The sequence below is a fragment of the Eptesicus fuscus genome, chromosome 11, assembly GCF_027574615.1.
Source record: "Eptesicus fuscus isolate TK198812 chromosome 11, DD_ASM_mEF_20220401, whole genome shotgun sequence".
Lineage (NCBI taxonomy): Eukaryota > Metazoa > Chordata > Mammalia > Chiroptera > Vespertilionidae > Eptesicus > Eptesicus fuscus.
In genome coordinates this window covers 77,685,434-77,705,713 of record NC_072483.1, presented here as the reverse complement: position 1 = coordinate 77,705,713, position 20,280 = coordinate 77,685,434, and the positions used below count along the sequence as shown (strand labels likewise).

General features: G+C 35.6%; 1 protein-coding gene across 1 annotated transcript in view; it reads right to left on the bottom strand.

The window, feature by feature from the left end:
- Positions 1–20,280, bottom strand: part of ERBB4 (erb-b2 receptor tyrosine kinase 4) — a 931,393-nt gene that overhangs the window by 287,634 nt on the left and 623,479 nt on the right. The window contains exon 4 of the mRNA XM_008145201.3: positions 12,703–12,837. Within this exon, the coding sequence (XP_008143423.2) occupies positions 12,703–12,837 (135 nt within the window). The remainder of the gene's footprint in view (positions 1–12,702; positions 12,838–20,280) is intronic.

Below are 20,280 nucleotides of genomic sequence, written 5' to 3'. Positions count from 1 at the left end.
GTTATCATAGGATAAGTATAAATACTGAGCAAGTTCAATGATTTTAGGAGTTCAAAAAAAACATTAGGCAAGAATGTTGCATGAGATCAATGATCCATACACATTCAAAGTCACCTAAGGAATGACTGGCATGGAGTTAAAAATATGATTTTAGGTCACTTGCCAAGATCTTTGATTTGTATGTGATGAATATACAACGTTTAGAAGATGACTTCAAAGGGCACAGTGGAGGGTTCCATATGTGCATGTCAAGAGCTTTAAAAATGCTCTTCCCCACCCAACTTCCCATTCCCACAAAATTATAGGTGCATTAGGTTTAAATTATGATGGAATGGCCCTGGTCACTGTGACTTAGTGGTTAGAACATCCACCTGTGCACTGAAGTGCCGCAGGTTCGATTCCCAGTCAAGGGTACATACCTGGGTTGTAGGTTCAATCTCTGGCAGGGAGGCAACCAATTGATGTTTCTCTCTCACATAGATGTTTCTCTCTCCCTTTCCCTCACTCCCTTCTAAAAATCGGTGGAAAAAATATCCTCCAGCCCTGCCAGCCTGGCTCAGTATTTTTTGTTTGTTTGTTTGTTTGTTTTAATTTTATTTTATTTTTTAAAGTATTACATATAGGAGTACATATATCTCCTTTTTTTCCCCCATAGACCTTCCCCAGCTTCCCCTATCCCCTGTCACATGCCCTCATCCCACCCCCTCAGTGTCTTGTGTCCATTGGTTGTGCTTATATGCATGCACACAAGTCCTTTGGTTGATCTCTCAGTGGTTGAGTGTTGACCTATAAACCAGGAAGGTCACAGTTCCATTACCCTTCAGTGCACATGCTTGGGTTTCAGGCTAGATTCATAGTGGGAAGCATGCAGGAGGCAGCCAATGGATGATTTTTCTCTCATTGATGTTTCTATCCCCCTCCCTTTCTCTCTGAAATCAATAAAAATATATTTAAAAATATTATCGGGCAAGAATTAACAACACAAAATATTATGATGGGACGCTAAGAGAAGGTTGATTACAATCCAGCTTTAGCATAGGTTGTAAGATACCAGGTGTCTCTATAGGAGGAGCAGATCTCCAACTACAACCACTAGAAATGACACCTAATATTTATGTACACTTAATGTGGAAGACACTGTTTTAAGACTTTTCATTCATTATCCCAATTCAGTTCAGTGTGAGAAAATGAAGAATAAAGGGGCTAAATAATTAAGTTAGAAATTCCTGGAGTCAAGATTGAAATTCTTATAGAAGCCTAGAGCTTGAGCTCAGTCTTTAGGCTACTCTTTAAGGCCAAGTGGTAGAAGAATAATTGTGCCAAAAGGATGAAGATTCGGTGGGGGAGATGGGATGCCCTAGAACAGGGCTAGGTAAAAGGTGTTAGTAGGGAGGAAAAGAAGAGGAGAGAAGAACAATGATGTAATTTTTCTTTCTTTATGATTATCCATTTAAATATTTTTAAAGTACCATGTATTACATGCTTACTCTAAATGAATTTACTATTGATGAAACAATATTTTGGGTTTTTCCCCCTCAGATAAAATGCCTGTGCCCACAGTATGGATTAACAGAAATCATGTATGACTTCATAGGGAGTCTTATGAAACTGTACAATATTTATTTACGTTTCTCTACAAACTCAAACCAGGCAGGTATCTGTCAACTATACAAGAAGCCCCGGACACTTACTTATTCCACTATAAATACACAGCAAATATTTTCATTAAAATATTTGATATATGAAATTATAAAACATAATGCAATTTAGAAATGAAGACGTGATGGTTACCCAACATTCCATTGCTTTTAAAAACTTTTATAGTTTTATCATTGTAGTTTTCCTATAAAGCAAATTGTTTTACTTTGAAAAACACACTGGCATATGGTAATTAGCAATAGCTAACTATTAACAAAGTAGCAACTGTGGCATACAGTTAACTAGTTTAATTTTGTATTCTACTTCTTGAGTACAGAGTTTGAATTGATTCTATAGAAAATATTTTTTAAAGAAACTACCCAGATCAAAATCTTTGTTTAATAAAGCGTGAGGAAGTAGGAGAACAAAAGTGGCTGATCAAGACACCTAATTTTGAGATGACTTTGCCTTTGCACATTTTTAAATCAGGCTCCCTCCCTCCTTTTATATATTTCTCTTACTTATTCTTAAAGGAGAACTTTAAAAGAAATGTCACTGCATAATTTCCATCCCATTTTTTTCTTCCCTGCTTAGAAAGAGCACCTACAATTGCCAAAAGAATCACCTCTAAATAGAACATAATTTGTTCTTGCCAGGCAGCAAAGAATTAAATAAAAGTTGCATAGGGCTGCTTGCAACAATCTAGGCTTGAAAGATTGTTAAGTGGGTTAGCAGCTTGATCTCCTTATTCATTTTTCTCCAGCTCCCTGGAGAGATGCCAGCCCCTCCTGTCCCAACCCTCCAGTGTAACTAGCAATCTCTCCTCTACTTCTGCTCCAAACTTTCAAATAAAAGTGGCTTAGTGAGAGGATACCAATAGAAGACGGACAGCACATGTATAACTTCATCTTGGTAAATGTTATGAAAAGAGGAACTTAAATGAACAATTTTCAGTTACTTGTAAACATCTTCCTTTTACTTCAAAACTTTCTCTAAGTGATGAGAAATTAGAGAAGAAAAGGAAAATAGTAAGCTCTTTAAATTCTACTGAATTGTGCAACTGAGTTCCATGAAACCACTTTCATTAGTGAATGGGAATAGATATATGAGCAGTAATGAAATGACTGAGTGATGGTTGCAAAACAGGATCCAGGCACAGACATAATCACTCTGAACCCATTACAGAGTAAACAGATCAGAGAGAAATAGAAGCTGGGTATGCTGAATGGATTCAGTGTAATTTTCATTCAGTTTTACAGTTGCTTTAAATGCCAACTACACAATTAGGGTTTTATGTTTTTAAAAATCAACTATGAAAATCTTTGTGAAACTCTTTGTTTAAGGCATTTGTTACTGATCAATATAATTTTTTGTTGTTCTGATGAGTATCTTTCTAAAAATTTAAGTCAGTTTTTTATCAATGTAGCATTTCAACCCCTATACCTAATTCCTTCAGGCTTAGAATTATTTGAAAATTCTCATATTGCAGGATGTTTTAAAACATTATATAGGGGTACATTTTTCAATTATAAAAAAAGGAATTAAAATGTACCAGATTACCAGATGTGTCCTACTAATAATCCTTGATTTATATTTTTTTTAAAAATTATTGTGAATAAATACACATAAAATTCACCATCTCAACCATTTCAGTGGCATTAAATGCATTCACATTTTTGTGCAACATATATGGCCATGAGTCTTTTCACCTTACATAAATGAAATAATACACTGAATCATTCCCATCATTCCCTGCCCCAGTCCCTCACAAGCAACAGAATATTTTCTGTCTTTATAATTTGGACTAGTCTAAATATTGTATGTAAGTGAAATCAGACAGTATTCACCCTATCTAATAAAAGAGTAATATGCAAATTGACCATTACTCCAACACACAAGATGGCTGCCCCCATGTGGACACAAGATGGCTGCCACAAGATGGCCAGCAGGGGAGGGCAGTTGGGAGGGACCAGGCCTGCAAGGGAGGGCAGTTGTGGGCAATCAGGCCATCAGGGGAGGGCATTTGGGAGGGAGCATGCCTGCAAGGGAGGGCAGTTAGGGGTGACCAGGCCGGCAGGGAGGGAAGTTGAAGGCGACTGGGCCTGCAGGGAAAGGGCAGTTGGGAGGGACCCAGGCCTGCAGGGGAGAGCAATTGTGGGGGACCAGGCCTGCAGGGGAGGACAGTTAGGGGTGACCAGGCCTGCAGGGGAGGGCAGTTAAGGGTGACCAGGTCTTCAGGGAAGGGCAGTTAGGGGTGACCAGGCCTATAGGGGAGGGCAGTTAGGGGCAATCAGGCTGTCAGGGGAGCAGTTAGGCATCAATCAGGCTGGCAGGGGGTTATGCTGGCAGACAGAAGCGGTCAGGGGCAATCAGGAAGGCAGGCAGGCGAGCAGTTGTGAGTCAGCAGTCCTGAATTGTGAGAGGGATGTCTGACTGCCCGTTTAGGCCCTATCCTAGGATCGGGCCTAAACGGGCAGTCGGACATCCCTTGAGGGGTCCCAGATTGAAGAGGGTGCAGGCTGGGCTGAGGGAAACACCCCCCCCCCCGCGTGCATGAATTTTGTGCACCGGGCCTCTAGTCATTTTTATAACTGGCTTACTTCACTTGGCATAATGTCCTCAAGGTTCACTCATGTTGTAGCATATGACAGAATTTGCTTTTTTAAGGCAAAATAATATCCCATTGTATGTAAATACCACATTTTGCTTATTCATCCATCACTCCATAAACTTTGGAATGATTTATCCTTTATTAAATTACTTTGATTAGATTTTTCTTGGTTGTCATAAAATTTAAACAGAGTGTGTAGCTCTTAATACTTTTTCCTTCCAATAAGATAAATGTCATTCAATTCCAAAAAACTCCAATTTAAAAAACTCACTATATCAAGAAATGTTAGCAGTTACTAGTTAAAAAACAAAACCTTGATAATTCTGATTGCTTCACCTTTATTCATCCTGTCTGAACAATGTAAAAGCCTTTTTCATAATAACAGTGACTTTTAGTTAAGTAATGATATTCTTTTTCAATCAATAGTGAAAGGCTAAAATTTACTTTTAAGTAAAAATATCCAGGAGAAAATAAAATCTGAAGGCTGCCCCCCACTGGATAATTTGAATCTCAGAGATCTTCAATTTCATGAACTTTTCATCTTTCAACCATTCACTGGAAGATAGCAAGTCCTTATTACTAAAAATTGAAAGTTGTCAAGGCTCTCAGCAACCACAAAAGGGATTCTGAATACCTATCTTACAGAACTTCTATAAGATTTGGAAGTGGGGTTCTTTAAATGCATGTGATACACCAGGCCCAGAAGGTCACAGGCACTTAAAGCACTGCTATTGCTATGCTGAAAGTAGTAACAGAAGTTTCATATAACAACAGTAACAGAAGTTTCATATAACAATCCTCTCTAAGAGGGGATTCATGTATTTGGTATTTGGCTCATTTGCAGCAAGCCCATATTTTCTATGCCGTTTTGAGTCAGGAGCAGGTCTGAAATATATTCATCATAATAAGCTTTGCTAATCATCTTAAGAGCATAGAAATCCTACACCAGGTCAATGCTACTTATACCTGTCATTAGAATCAATTGGAAAACTTGGTGATAAGTAGATTCCCATCCTTAAGCCAAAATTACTCAGGGAGAAACTTGAGGAGTAGATTCTAATGCATGTCTAAGTTTGGAAACCATCAATCTACTTATCTCTGGACATAAATAACCTTGTCCTTTCATAATGTTAGACCATAATACACAACACCTCTGCTGTCACTTTACATAAAAATAATTTTCCTTCTAACAGGCCATGGTCATGGTGATTTATTTGAAGGTAGAAAAATTTAAGAGCTAGAGCAGCATGCATGTGGGGTACAGAGGAGTTTATATATTTGGGGTAGAAACTCAGTTTACTCTGAGAGGGAACATTTCTGTAAGATTTTTATTCAAATAGAAGTAATGTCTAGCCATTATTCTTGCAGAAATCGTGTGTGCAAGAAGTCACATGAATGCAGAAGCTCAGTATACTGTTTAATATTTCAAATGAAAAATGTTAACAGAATATGACTGTAGAGTCAGATATTTTATGGCTGTAAATTTTTAGTTAAACTTCCCTGTTCCTAAAGAGGCTATTTTTTCCTAAGTTGTTTGCCCGTGTGTGTGTGTGTGTGTGTGTGTGTGTGTGTGTGTGTGTGTGTTGTGTCTTATTCAACATTTGCTCCACAGGAGACTAAGGTCCACGGTCTGTTCATATCATGCATGATGGGTAGGCTTAATTTTGTATTTGCATCATTACAGAGGTAAATGATAAACACTGGACAGGGCTTAGCCCTGCATTACCTCCCCATGACAGTAGAGTACACAGACTACCATCAGATATTCTAAATTTTGAGAGCTGGTTGTTAAGTACAGCTGTTATAAAATATTAAATTATATAATAACTAATTAAATTTTATTTAAAGAAAGCAAATATATACTTAAAATTCATCATTTCATTTTCTGATTCACTTACTATTATTTTACTATATTATCTGTACAACTGAGCATATTTACATCTCTTGAATCTGTATGGTGGAAATACTATATAATGGCAAGCAAACCAGGCATATCTTCCAAAATCCACATTAGTTTCTAAAAAGGGACAATGATAGGAATGGTTAAACCATGGAAATAAGAAAGCTCTACAAATTAGGGTGTTTCCCCCTCGTTTTGAAGAGTGCTATTATACCAGCACACCGCTGACACGAGGTATCATTTGAGACTGAAGAAACCGTGCTTTGGGAAAAGCACTATTAAAACTTCTCTAAGGAGGTCACAATATATGCCATGCCTGCAAGGGGCATTTCCTTAGGAAACAAATTGATTCCACTAATTCAGAAACAGAAGATGAAAAGAGCCTTTACCGGGAGAAGAAGTAAAGAGCCCAGGAACAATAAAGGCGTTGGTGCTCCAAAGTTTGGAAATGAGCAGAGGGATATCCTCGCCTGAATTTTATGGAAATCCTCTTCTTATGATTCCGTCTCACAGACTCTCATATATCAGTCAGGTCGAGTTCTTACTCTCTCATTACGAACATTAAAACGATAGCAGAGCTGTGGCCCATTTGACTCTGGTTAGAGTGTCAGCCTGTGGACCAAAGGGTCGTAGGTTCCATTGCTGGTCAAGGGCATGTACCTCCGCTGCAGGTTCAACCCCTGGCTCCTGTTGGTGGTGATTACTGTGGGAAGCAATCAATAGTTGTGTCTCTCTCACATCCAAGTTAATCTCCTCTCTCTCTCTCTCTCTCTCTCTCTCTCTCTCCCCCCCTCCCTCAGGTGAGAATTTAAAATAAAAAAGACAGCAGAGCTACACTTGAAATACATCCTAGATTCTATTAGTTTTATTTGCTAATATTTTGTTTAGAATAATTATAACTGAATTCCCACATGATCTTTTTTTAAAATATATATATTTTTTATTGATTTCAGAGAGGAAGGGAGAGAAAGACAGAGATAGAAACATCAATGATAAGAGAGAATCATTGATTGGATGACTCTTGCAGCCCCACACTGGGGATTGAGCCCAAAACCTGAGCATGTGCCCTGACTGGAAATTGAACCGTGACCTCCTGGTTCACAGGAGGTCACGTTGGCCAGGCCCTATGTGATCTTTAGTTCATTTGTTTTATTATTGATGTTCATAAAGAATCTACTTCAATTTAATAGGTCTGTTCTAAGAGCTATTCTTTGAATTGATAAGAATTCATTTATTCTTCTCATATAGATTTTTTTTCTATTGATTTAATTTAAACTCTCATGTAAAAATCTTTTGAGAAGAGTATGCATGATTTGACTATGTTTGCATTTATTTGGGACTGGATATCTGCATGTACACTGATTGGCCAGATTATTATGATCTCTGAACGCATGATAATCTGGCCACTCAGTATAGCCTATCTAATAAAAGAGTAATATGCAAATTGACTGTACCTCTCCTACACCCACAAGCCACACCCACCAGCCAATCAGGAGCGAGTATGCAATTTAACCCAACCAAGATGGCTGTGGCCATGGAGCGAGCAAGAGGCTTGCGTTTCCCCAGCAATGGAGGAAGCCAAGCTTCCCTGCACACTCTGGCGGGCCCTGGACTCAACTCAAGGCTACAAAGTTTCAATTATAGAAGATAAATAAATCCCAACAAAAATGGCTGCGGCCACGGAGCAAGCAGGAGGCTTAGGTTTCCCCAGCAATGGAGGAAGCCAAGCTTCCTGCACATCCTGGATGGCCAAGGCCTCTGCTCAAGGCTACAAAGTTTCAATTATAGAAGAAAATAAATCCCAACAAAATTAGTTGTGGCCACGGAGTGAGCAGAAGGCTTGGGTTTCCCTGGCAACTGAAGGAAGCCAAGTTCCTGGCCTGCCTGGGCCTCCGCTCCAGGCTACAAAGTTTCAATTATAAAAGATAAATAAATCCCAGATACCTGGGCCTCCACTTGGGTCACCGGGGGGGGGGGGGGGCGTGGCTGGCCTGCAAACCACCACAGGCCCCTTGCCTAGGCTGCCCCATGCCCCAAGGGAACCCCTACCCTGATCCAGGATACCCTTCAGGACAAACCAGCTGGCGCCCACCCGTGCACCAGGCCTCTAACCTATCTAATAAAAGAGTAATATTCAAATTGACCATCACTCCAACACACAAGATGGCTGCCCCCATGTGGACACAAGATGGCCAGCAGGGGAGGGCAGTTGGGAGGGATCAGGCCAGCAGGAGAGGGCAGTTGTGAGTGATCAGGCCAGAAGGGGAGGGCAGTTGGGAGGGACCAGGCCTGCAAGGGGAGGGCAGTTGGGGGCGATCAAGCCTGCAGGGGAGGGGAGTTAGGGATGACCAGGCCTGCAGGTAAGGGCAGTGGGGGGCACCAGGCCTGCAGATGAGAGCAGTTAGGGGTGACTAGGCCTTCAGGGGAGGGCAATTAGGGGCAATCAGGCTGTCAGGGGAGCAGTTAGATATCAATCAGGCTGTCAGGGGAGTGGTTAGGGGGTGATCAGGCTGTCAGGCAGAATCGGTTAGGGGGAATCAGGAAGGCAGGCAGGCAAGCAGTTGGGAGCCAGCAGTCCTGGATTGTGAGAGGGATCCCAGATTAGAGAGGGTGCAGGCTGGGCTGAGGGACACACACCCCCATGCACGAATTTTGTGCACCAGTCCTCTAGTGTGTGTGTGTGTGTGTGTGTGTCTGTGTATTAGAGAGTGGGGTCTGGCCAGCCTGGCCAGGGGGAGGGGACATGGGCAGTTGGCCGGCCTGTCTGCTGGTCAAAAGTACAATTTGCATATTAGCCTTTTATTATACAGGATATACACCGAGTGGCCAGATTATTATGCATTCAGAGATCATAATAATCTGGCTAATCAGTGTATAATACACATAAATTGAAGCTGTATTGAAATGCTTTGTGGGCAAATTTTCCTGCTCCTTTTTTTTTTAACTCTTCTACAAAAGTTCAAACTTAGAAGAGTGCTTCTATTTTATGTAAATATTTCAATGTTGAAGAAGTAACTATTTTGGAAATAATATCAGTTTTAATTCTACTCTATTATTTTCTAGTTCAAGAAAGTTATCTATGTGGGATACAATATGCAATATTAGTAAAGAGTGAGCAATTATTAAGATATATGAGTCATTAAAAGAAAAATGTAGTTTCAAGTTTTCCTAATTGATTTAATTCAGACAGACCATCTGGTTTAAACAAATAAATTACTCCTAGAATTATATTTGTGAACTTAATGCTCTTTTATGTATTTGCCAATTCCAATATACTTCATGTCTATCATTAGCTGGTTTGGGTTTTAGAAAGCAATTCATAATTAGTGGTGAATCTCAGCCTGGCTTGTGCCCTCTCACAATCCAGGACTCCTCAAGGGATGTCAGAGAGCTGGTTTAGGTCAGATCCCGCAGGCCAGGCTGAGGGACCCCACTGGTGTATGAATTCGTGCAATGGGCCTCTAGTTGTGAATAAAGCTACTATGCATATAGATGTGTAAATATCTCTTTGAGGCCCCGCTTTCAAATTTTTTGGATATATAATAAGAAATGGGATTGGTGGATGATATGGTAGTTCTATTTTAAAATTTTGAAGAACCACCATACCATTTTCCATAGCAATCGCACTATTTAGCAATTTCATCAAAACTGCACAGGTGTGTAAATTTCTCCACATCTTCACCAAAACTTAATATTTTCCTAGTATTTTGATAGCAGTCATTCTAATAGGTGTGAAGTAATATTTCATGGTGTTCATTGCATTTCTCTAATAACTAGTGATGTTGACTATCTTTTTGTATGCTTATTGCTATTTGTATATCATCTTTGGAGAAATGTCTATTGTGATCTTTTGCCAGTTCTTGCATCAGGTTATTTTGTTGTTATTTTTGAGTTGTAGGATATTAACTCCTTATCAGATATATGATTTATAAATATCTCCCTCCCATTTTGTAAGTTGTATTTTTACTCTTTGATTGTATCCCTTGATGAACATAGTTTTAAGTTGCATGTAGACCCATTTTTCTATTTTTGATTTTGTTGCCTAGACTTTTAATGTCATCTATCATAATCATTGGCAAATCCAATGTCATGAGCTTTTCATCCATGTTTTCTTCTGGAAGTCTTATAGTTTGGGGTCTTATATTTAGGTCTTTAATCCATTTTGAATTATCTTTATATATAATGTAAGATAAAAGTCTAACATTGAACTTGTGGCTATCTAGTTTTCTCAACACTATTTGTTAAAGAAACTGTCCTTTAAAAATAGTATTTATGCCTATCACCACTTCAAAACTCCACTACATATTAATTATGCTATGAGAATTTTTTATTTAATGTACAACTAAAGAAGCATTTACTATATCATATATTTACTTTTTAGTATGATGATACATGTATTTAATATAATTTTTATTGCAATCCTTTGTAGTAGATTTCATAAATGTATTAATTTTTATGAATTTAAAATATAACATCTTTATTTTTGTGCTTTTTTATTTATTTAAAAAATATTATGACAAGGGGACTATGGGTTTCACTATACTGCCACAGGGTCCATGGTCTCAAAAATATTAAGAATTCAGAGAATTTTTTTTTCAGTAACTCTGGCAACAGATGAAGTCTTGAGCTAGAGTAATGGAAGTAAGAACTATGCAAAATAAAGAAATAAGCAAATTTACCATGATTTAATGATTAAATAAATGCCAAGACCAAAGAAAAGGTGAAGTCAATGATGACTATCCTGTTTTAAACTTAGGTGACTGAGTGGTTGGTGGTGTGTGGCTCTGGGAGTCAGCAGTGTAAAAGTTGCATTTAAAACCACGGGAGTATCTGTGATCACACATGGGAAGAAAGTCAAGGAAGAAACTAAGGATAAGAACATAGGTGATCAATATTCAAAGACCAACCAATTCATTATCATCAATTATGGTGAAATGCACTATATATAATGAGTCAGCAAATAGAACTAGTATATAAAGAATAAAACTTTGATAAGCAATTGGTGGTTAATTTTCAAAGTACCATTCATTATGACTCTATTTTGCATTTATAATTTTTGTGCTTGCAATTACTTGCAGGCAAAAAGGAATGCAGCTCTAGTTGCCTAATTATAGGCACAACCATCCAAATTCACTCAGAAAAGAACAGCACAAAGCGATACCATCTGTGAGTGTGCAGCAAGCCCCTCAGACCTTTTTTCTTCCATATTCTATATGGCTGGTGGACACACTTCCTTTTGCCTTCTGCCCTGGGCTTTATTCTTGTCTGATCTTGTTCGTGCATTACAGGCTAGTCCCTCTAACAAGCTGACAGACAGTCAGTGGGCCATTCCTCTTATCAAGCCATTATGCATTTTCTATACATAATGTACCATAGTCTGAGCAGACTGAAAATGGAAGCCATTTCTGAAACACATCATTTGCCTTGTTAGTGTGAACAGATTCAATCTTTTATTCTCATATAATTTTATGAGGTAGGCAACTTGAACACTGTAAAGATGAAATTACATACAAATTTCTGCTCAAAAGCGAGAAGAAAATTATGTTACTCTACTTTAAAAAAAAGTTCCAGCCATTTATTGAAACACAGCTGTCAGTTTGAATCAAATATATTCATATTTCCCCCATTAAATTCTTAGAACTGTAATGAAACTTAATACTTGTCCCTTGGAGTTTGATTTCCTATAAAGCATCATAACACAATCAGTACAATTTCAAATAATTGTTGAACTGTGTGACGATAGTTATGATTTCAGGTGGGAAATATATAATAGATGAGAAATATAAAACCCAGGTTAACACTGAATAAAGATTCTATTCTCATACAAACATCAGTAATAAATATGGGGACAAGATAGCCTCCTTTATGAAAATGACACCGATTCTTGACAGAAAAATTTTCAAAGGTTTCAATGACTGAATATTACTTGCTTATAATTTAATTATATTGAACACTTTGGATTTGATAAATCCTCTCTGGTAGAAATAATTCATTTTTAAGATTGGTAAATTGGGTTGTTTGTTTGCAGACTAAAACCAGAATATGACATGTATTTCTTATATATAAAGCATATATTTTTACACTCTACTTATTGTGTTTGGGATTGTCATGAGGGTTTTAGGGGCAAATGAAGGCTTAGGAATTTTAAAATGTTCAATAGTTTTTAATTTTTTAAATTTATAATAAATAAAAAAGCACATTGTTGTTCTACTACCTTAATCTCAGTGATGAAGCAGTCGTTAGACATCAGCCTTAAGTTTATGGACAATGGGGCACATATTTATAAGTTGAAAATATGGTAACATAATTTTGATTTATTGAAAAACTTCATGTTAAGGAAACAGTAATTTGTAAAGGGGAAGTATCATTCCAAAAAAATAGAGTACAGTACAAGTAAAAGATGTATAAAACAGAACTGTTGTATAAAACAGCACAGTTCAATAGATGCAATCAAAATTCAAAATATTATCAATGGCATGATAAACAAAATCTGTTCATTTTCACAAGAAGCAGAAGAACATTTTCAGACATTAAAAAGGGTAATGCTACTCACATCCTGAGCTACCATTTGTTGACACCAGAGTCAAGTTGGAAGGCCATGGATTCCGAACAATATCTTGCCAATGAATTGTGTTTGCGTAACAAAGAAATTTGTTCTGGTCTACATAGACTCCACCATTTAGGATTTCTGTATTAAAACAAACAAACAGAATTTGTTGTCAAACCTTTTGTTGATGAAAAGGTAGTCAATAAAAATGAGTTACCCTTAAAATATTTTCAATGTTAGAATTACTTCATTAATAGCCAGTGTATCTTTAAACATATTTTTTCTGAGTCATATAAATTAAATGGCAGAAATTGAAAAGGTAAAAAAATACAAAAAACAAACAAACACTCATAACCCAAATGTTCAGAGAGAAAACATTCTTAACATTTTGGCATAGACGCTACTGATCTCTTTTCTTGTTCTTTTTTTTTTTTTCAAAAATGGGGTAATATTACATATAATATTGCATAGGCTGCTAATTTTAATAGTAAATGGTGAGTAGTTATTGGTAATCAAATAACATTCTACATTATTTCTAGTGAGAATACAATATGCCAAAGAATAAATTAAATAGTACTTATTTGACGAATCCCCTCTTTTTGGTCATTTAACTTGTTTATCTCAGATTAGTTCTTTAAAATAAATTTCCACAAATGACATTATAAAATCATACATTTTTAAGACTTTTGGTACAAGTTGTCAAATTTCCCTTACAAAAAAATTGTTTCAAGCAATGTGACATTGACTAGACTCACTGGGTAAATAATTAGTCCCAAATGGAAGCTAAAACTAATTAAGGCTCCAATCTTCAAAAAATGTTCTTTGTCTTGGATGGAATCTATAGAACTGCCAATCATTCCTTGAGAACAACACAATGCAAGATAGAATAAAAACACTATGGTTCATTGGAACAATGGTATGACCATGGGATAAAATACACTGATGCCAATTTTTACTTGTTTCACCTTTTCACAACACTTGCCTTGATCAGGTAACTTGTCTCCCTGAACAATGGTTGATCATATACATTGATTCTCTTTCAGTTATCCAGAAGTAAAGTTAATATTATTCTGCAAATACTATTGTTATTTTCTGAAGAAGTTGGTTAGAAATATACATAGCATCTTCCTGCTCAATATCTACCACATTTTCTCTTCTTGTTTAATAAAAATAACAACTTAAGATAAAGTCATATATTAGTCTATAAAGCATTCAGTTACAAGTACAAAAACTGAACTAATAGTAGCTAAGGGATGGTTTTTCTCACGCAATAATAAGAAACCCGTAGAAGGCAGTTGCAGATCTTAGTTTGGTGCTCTACTGTACATGCAACCTGTTCTGTGTGTTGGCTTTATTCTCTCCAGGCACAAGAGGGCTTCTGCATCTCAAGGTGCTAGTCTAAAGTCAAGGCATGTGAGGAAAGGAGAACAAGCAAGATACTTCCTCCTAGTAAGGCTCCAACTATCTCTTTGGGAAGAGATGCTCTCCTCAGGGGTTAAATGTGTATTCATTGGCCAGTACGATCTCCCGTGGCCATCGTTCTGCAAGAGAGGCTGAGGAAGCAAGTATTTAGGTGGACCTATTGCTACTTGAACAAAATCTAAACAAGCACTAGTGTTAATGAGGAAGAAGAGGATATTGGGAAGGCAAGTGACTGTCTCCCATGGTAGCCTTGAGAGAATCATCTCTCCTGTACAGTATCCCACGCTAAATTGTTATGAGTGAGCTAAAAAAAATGAGGGAGATAAAATACAAAAGGAATAGGTGACACCAGAAAAGGGGTATTTGTGAAAGTGAGACTGCTGGGCACCCCTAAATTGCCATACTGTGTTGCATGTATAAAAACCTCCAGATTTATTTTGATACTGCATGGCTTTGCACATTTAAAATCACTTGTATTTCCATCATCAATCCTTTCACTGACGATGGGCTCCATTTTCTCAAGTGAGAAAAAATAAAGAAACAATAAGGAATTAGATAATTTTTCTACTTCTAAAACTCAGCTCATTATTTTTCACAACCTACCCATATAACCTTCATCAAAGCAGAAGGGAGATGTAAGATGCAAGAACGATTGTGAAAATGAATGTCTACATTAATGTTTGGCATTACGTTTCTATCTAAGAAATGTGACAATCTCATACTAATAGCTTTCTCATGAGACATTAGGGGATGCTCTTCTTCTACAGAAATAATTCTTCATTAGGTGACAAAGAAAGGAGATTTTGACTGCTATCCAAGAAATAAAGGTTATTTTTCAGTCTACATTTGGAAAGTTCCACTTAAAAAGAAAAAAAAAGTGAAGAGAAAAGTAATAGCTCACACATTGTAGAAAGAGCCTGCATTTTTCAGGAGTCACATTTTAATTCAAATAGTTTATACTTAAGGAACACAGTATCCATCTTTAACTTCCTATCTAGAAATATTCAAATAGAATCAGATTACATTATATTGAATAATAATCTCATCAAATCCCTTTCTTCAATAATATTAATCTGCTACCAATGTTTACATTTATTTCTTAGGAATATTCTGATCGAGAGCTTGGTTTATACTTTGGAAAGGATTTAGAAAGGAGGCAATAATAATGCCAGTATAATCTTACATGTTAAAATTTCAAATTAAGACTACAATCATAAATCTGAATACTTTTGTCATCCTAAATTCAAAACCCAGCATCTCCTAGCAGTTTTGATCAGGAGGATTTATAATTTTTTTGTATTTAATGATAGATAGTTTATTCATGTATGTGTGCATTTTCTCTGAAAATAGTTTTTTTCCTTTATGTTTGGCTTAGAACTATTCTTTGTTGAATGTCAAAACCCACAACCAGAAAATGTGTATTTTATTGATAATTACAAGATAATTTTAATGTATATTATATCTTATATTTTCTTTTTATCAACTTGATTACCTAGTTATGTCAGGATATAATTTAAAAATTGCATTTATTTGTATAGTTTACAATGATTTTATAATGTTATATGATATTTAAATATTAATTAAATATGTTTTATGGGGAAATATTTAGTTAGATTTATTTCTGGAATAAGAAAATTCTGGGAAAGGTATTGACCTATAAGAAAGTTGTTAAGGTACTGATTATTAACTGGACAAAAGGATTAACTAATGTTTCTGCCTTGGTTAACTATAGAGACAAGATAACATTTTTTTACTAGAAAGAGGGATAAGAACTAGAAAAAGAGAATAGCTTGATAAGATATTTGCCTAAGAAGATATAAAAAAAGAAGTCTGGCTATACTTTAGATCTATCTTTGCTAACACAAGAACAGCAGAACTTTCCATCAGTATTATTAAAGATTTATTAGAAGGTACCATCTCTGTTACACCAAGAGTTTCCTTCCCGCTATCATGAAAGAAAATGATAATTAAATTTTAAAACCATGACAAAAAAAGACAAATTCTAATTCTTAGCAGGATAAGCAAATGAGGTATAAATTTAATGGATAGTCAAACAAAGATACATGCAGTCTAGAAGAGTTAAAAGTCTCAAAAAATGTTGAATAAGTAAATAAGTTCAAGGCCATCTCATCCCATTCCAAGTCACTTCCATTGTAGCTAATATATTGGAGTAAATTGAGAGGGACACAATTAAATTCTTGGCCATTGGAATAATTGGTAGAAAAAAGCTACTATGAATTTTCTTTTATTATATAAAAATATTTCCAGCAAGTTCAGAAAACAGTACTGTGTCTTCTTAATAAATGGCATGGTTAAATATAGTAAGATATATTAAATATGACATTTTGTGAAAAAAGCATTTCATTACTGAAAAATTCCAGTAAACACTTAAATATGTTTGTGTCTCAAACATTTTCTACTAGATTAATACAAGTCAAGTAAAAATATTATGAATCATTTTGTATTTTCAGTAAATTGTAAACCACACTATTTTTTAATATGTTGAATTTAATATATATATACATATATATATACTGTATATCACAATATTAACTGAAATATTAGATTAAACTGCATGAAGGCAGGGGATATTTTTCAGTGCTGCATCTACAGCATCAAACCTAGAACAATGAATATTTTTTAAATTGAGCTGAAAAATAAAAGTACCATGGAAATTGCCACGAACATTGATCAGTTAACTTCCATTGTTTTTCTAATTTTAAATTATAGTCTGGTGAAAATAGAATAAGAATAAAAGATGTCTTTTTTCATAAACACTCAATAGCTCATCTCATCTTGTTCTACATTTAATTAAGTCTGTTTTATTCAAAACTGTGTCTAATATGCAAGGCATAAGTAAGATACACAATAACTACTGCTTCATTAAATAAAATCTAATAGTTGAGTATAGAAAAAATTAAAAATATACATATAATTTTGAGGTTAGAACTTATATAAGCTGAAAGAGAAATATCATTGTTATAGAAAACTCTTTTAATTGATAATGTACAAAATTATTGCAGGCAGGGTGTTTGATATTTACTATGCACATTTAGACACGCTCTTTGGTATCCCTAAACCTATTTTGTGAACCAAATTCAATTATTTATCAAGTGAATAATAATGACTTTGTGCTACCCCAGACATACCAAATTTCCCCATATCTGTGCAAATTATTTAGCATATGCTACACAGACGTCTAAAATCATGTTTTTGTATTGAACCATAAATCTACCATATATCGTTCCTTAGATTATTTTTTAGAAAGTTCCAAAGTGCCAATATGACATTTTAAAGAGGATATATTATACTAGTGTCATAGCCTTCTACTTCAAAAAGGTTGTCAGTTTGACCATTTTCCCCCATTGATTCAAATTTGCATAAGTCTAATGAAGAAAGAAATGTTTGCGTTATTTAAAGAAGTTCTTTTGTGCTCTTTATTTCTTTGCAAATGCGGGGTTATAATAGTGAATTTGGGGATGAGTGACCATTAAGAGAATCATTGACATTTTGCAAATATAATCTCTGAAAAGAAAATGTGATAAAACACTGAATCATGGCTTTTTCTCCTGCCCTGTATGAAATAGCCTAATTGTGATGTAGATCCCTGCTGAAAATACAGATTAATCTGACCTCCTTACCACACTTCGCAAGTCGACAAAATTGCTTTGATCCCATGCACAATTGGTAACCATTTCATAAAGAAGATGGAATGTCCTTTCTTTTTTTAGAAAATAAATATTATAATGTTAACAGCAGTTAGCCATATTCCACTTCAGTCTCTATGACTGGCATCAAGAGTAAACATTTTATTTCTACTCACAAAGCTACCAACCACAATTATATAAGAAAGACCTAAGAAGCAAGAATTAAATACTTCATCTCAATTCCTGATAGTGTATCTAAATGTCTTTTTTTTGCGTGGGTGTATCTACAGGTCAACCTCACAATTATAATGATAATAAAAGTAAAGATTAGAAATATTGCCCTTGTCTAATTACAGTGGGAATGTTTTAATAGTGCATATATCACAGTTACATTGCCTATCCAAACCAAAGGTCAAGAAGTCAAAATCCAAAGTGGCAGCCCATTTTCAAGATGAAGCTGCAGGAGGAAGCAGTTACTAGATTTTCTCAGACATAAAGCAATTCATCTTTCTCGCTGTCATCACTGAAAGCCACACAAGTCTGTTGTCTGATAGGGATACAAAAATAATATAGCTGACATCACCTACCTTTGATACTTAATACATCATCTCTGGAATGGACTTGGTCCAGAGATTCCTGCATCTTCCCAAACCCAGACCTTTCAGCTGGGAGCACAATGAATAGTTGCTACCCCACTGGGTCAGCCCTCAAGGTTCATTATTAATAAGCTGAGACTCTAAAGGATAATGAGAACTGGGTGCTTGAGGAGACAATGGCTCATTCATCATCAATCAAGCTTTGAAGTTTTTATACAGATGATTTAAGGAGAGTTGAAGTGTGCAAAATTGAAATGTCACATTTGTATTGCGAGTGGGGAGAGGGTGATAATGTAAATGAGTGATGTACCGTCTGTATTTCAGCTCAATGGTCAGAGTCAAAAGCTCATGGATGCAAATACCAAATGTTAGGAAATAAGAGTAGACAGTCTTTTGATCAGAGCAAGGCAATTTCTAGAGAAATTATTAGATGTATTGGATAAAAATAAGTTTAAAATGGAAAATAATAGCAAAACTATCTTAGTTTGAACTAATGGACCTCAATAATGTTCTCCATAATGTTTCCAAAGCATTAATATATACTTTAAGGTCCTCTATAATTCTTTAGCTTTCATTATGTTTTCAACTTGAGTCTCAGCTCCTCTGAGAAGTCTACCGTGACCACCTACTTTTTAGAGGTTAACTGACTCTAACTCATACAACACAGATTATCTGAGGCACTCATCTAACAGAGCAAATGCTACATCACCTTCTTTATTGTTTTGTGTAATTGTCTCCCCTATAATATTGTAGGTCTCTAGAGGATAAAAACCATGACATACATCTTTTTGTGGCCCTAGTGACAAAGAAAGAGTCAAGCATATAATAGAAATTCAAATTTTTGAGTGATAACTATGGTAATAATATCTTCAGCACATGACTAACATTTGTAAAGAAGTTGTTAGTGGCTTAATTGACAACACAATGTTGTGTTCTTATGCGCTAGATAATGTTTACATTATAAATCACATACATATTGATTAAAATTAGTGTGATGTTAATGTATTAATTATTTCTAAAGATTAGGGGAGTAGTAATCCACTTAAATTCATTGATATTCTCTGGAAAACTTTAAAAATAAGTTGCATCTTATAACTGTCTTTAAGTGATAAAGACAGGATTTTCTCCTCAAATTGTTCTCTAACCTCATTTATAATTCTATGTGTGTGTGTCAACATGTTTACTATTTTTCCTGTAATGCTTTACCCCAAACTTATACTCTCCCTATATTTTCTATTTCAGGTAAAATCAGAACAATATGCTGAAAAAGTCAATTATAGTTGAATCTTAAACAAACACAGGTTTGAACTGTGTGGGTCAAATTATACAGGTATTTGTTGTTGTTTTTTTCAATAAATACTGTGAATGTATTTTTTCCTATGATTATGTTTACATGTTCCTTCTGTATCTTACATTATTATAAAATATAGTATATAATACATAAACATACAAAACATGTGTTAATTTACCATGTTATTGGTAAGGCTTTAAGTCAATAGTAGATATATAAGTTTGGGGGGCGTCAAAAGTTATATGCAAATTTTTGACTGTGCAGAGGTGTCAGCACCCCTAACCTTCATGTTGTTTGAGGGAACACTGTAGAGTCAAAACTCGAGATTTATCATGAATTCCTCCACCTCTAATCAATACCGTATGCTTTCTTTCTTGTTTGGCTTCCTTTTGCCCAACACTATGTTTGGGAGTTCATTCATAGTGTTCATTTTCATTGTTGTATGGCATTCTTGTTTTGTTTGCCCATTCTACATTGATGGGCATTTGGGTACTTTCATATATGTGTTATTACAAATAGTATTATTACAAGACAACTTGAATATGTCTTTAAGTGACCAGATAGATATATAGGTTTATGTTGCTTACATACCTAGAAGTAGAATTTCTGGTCCTTAGTACAATCAGTT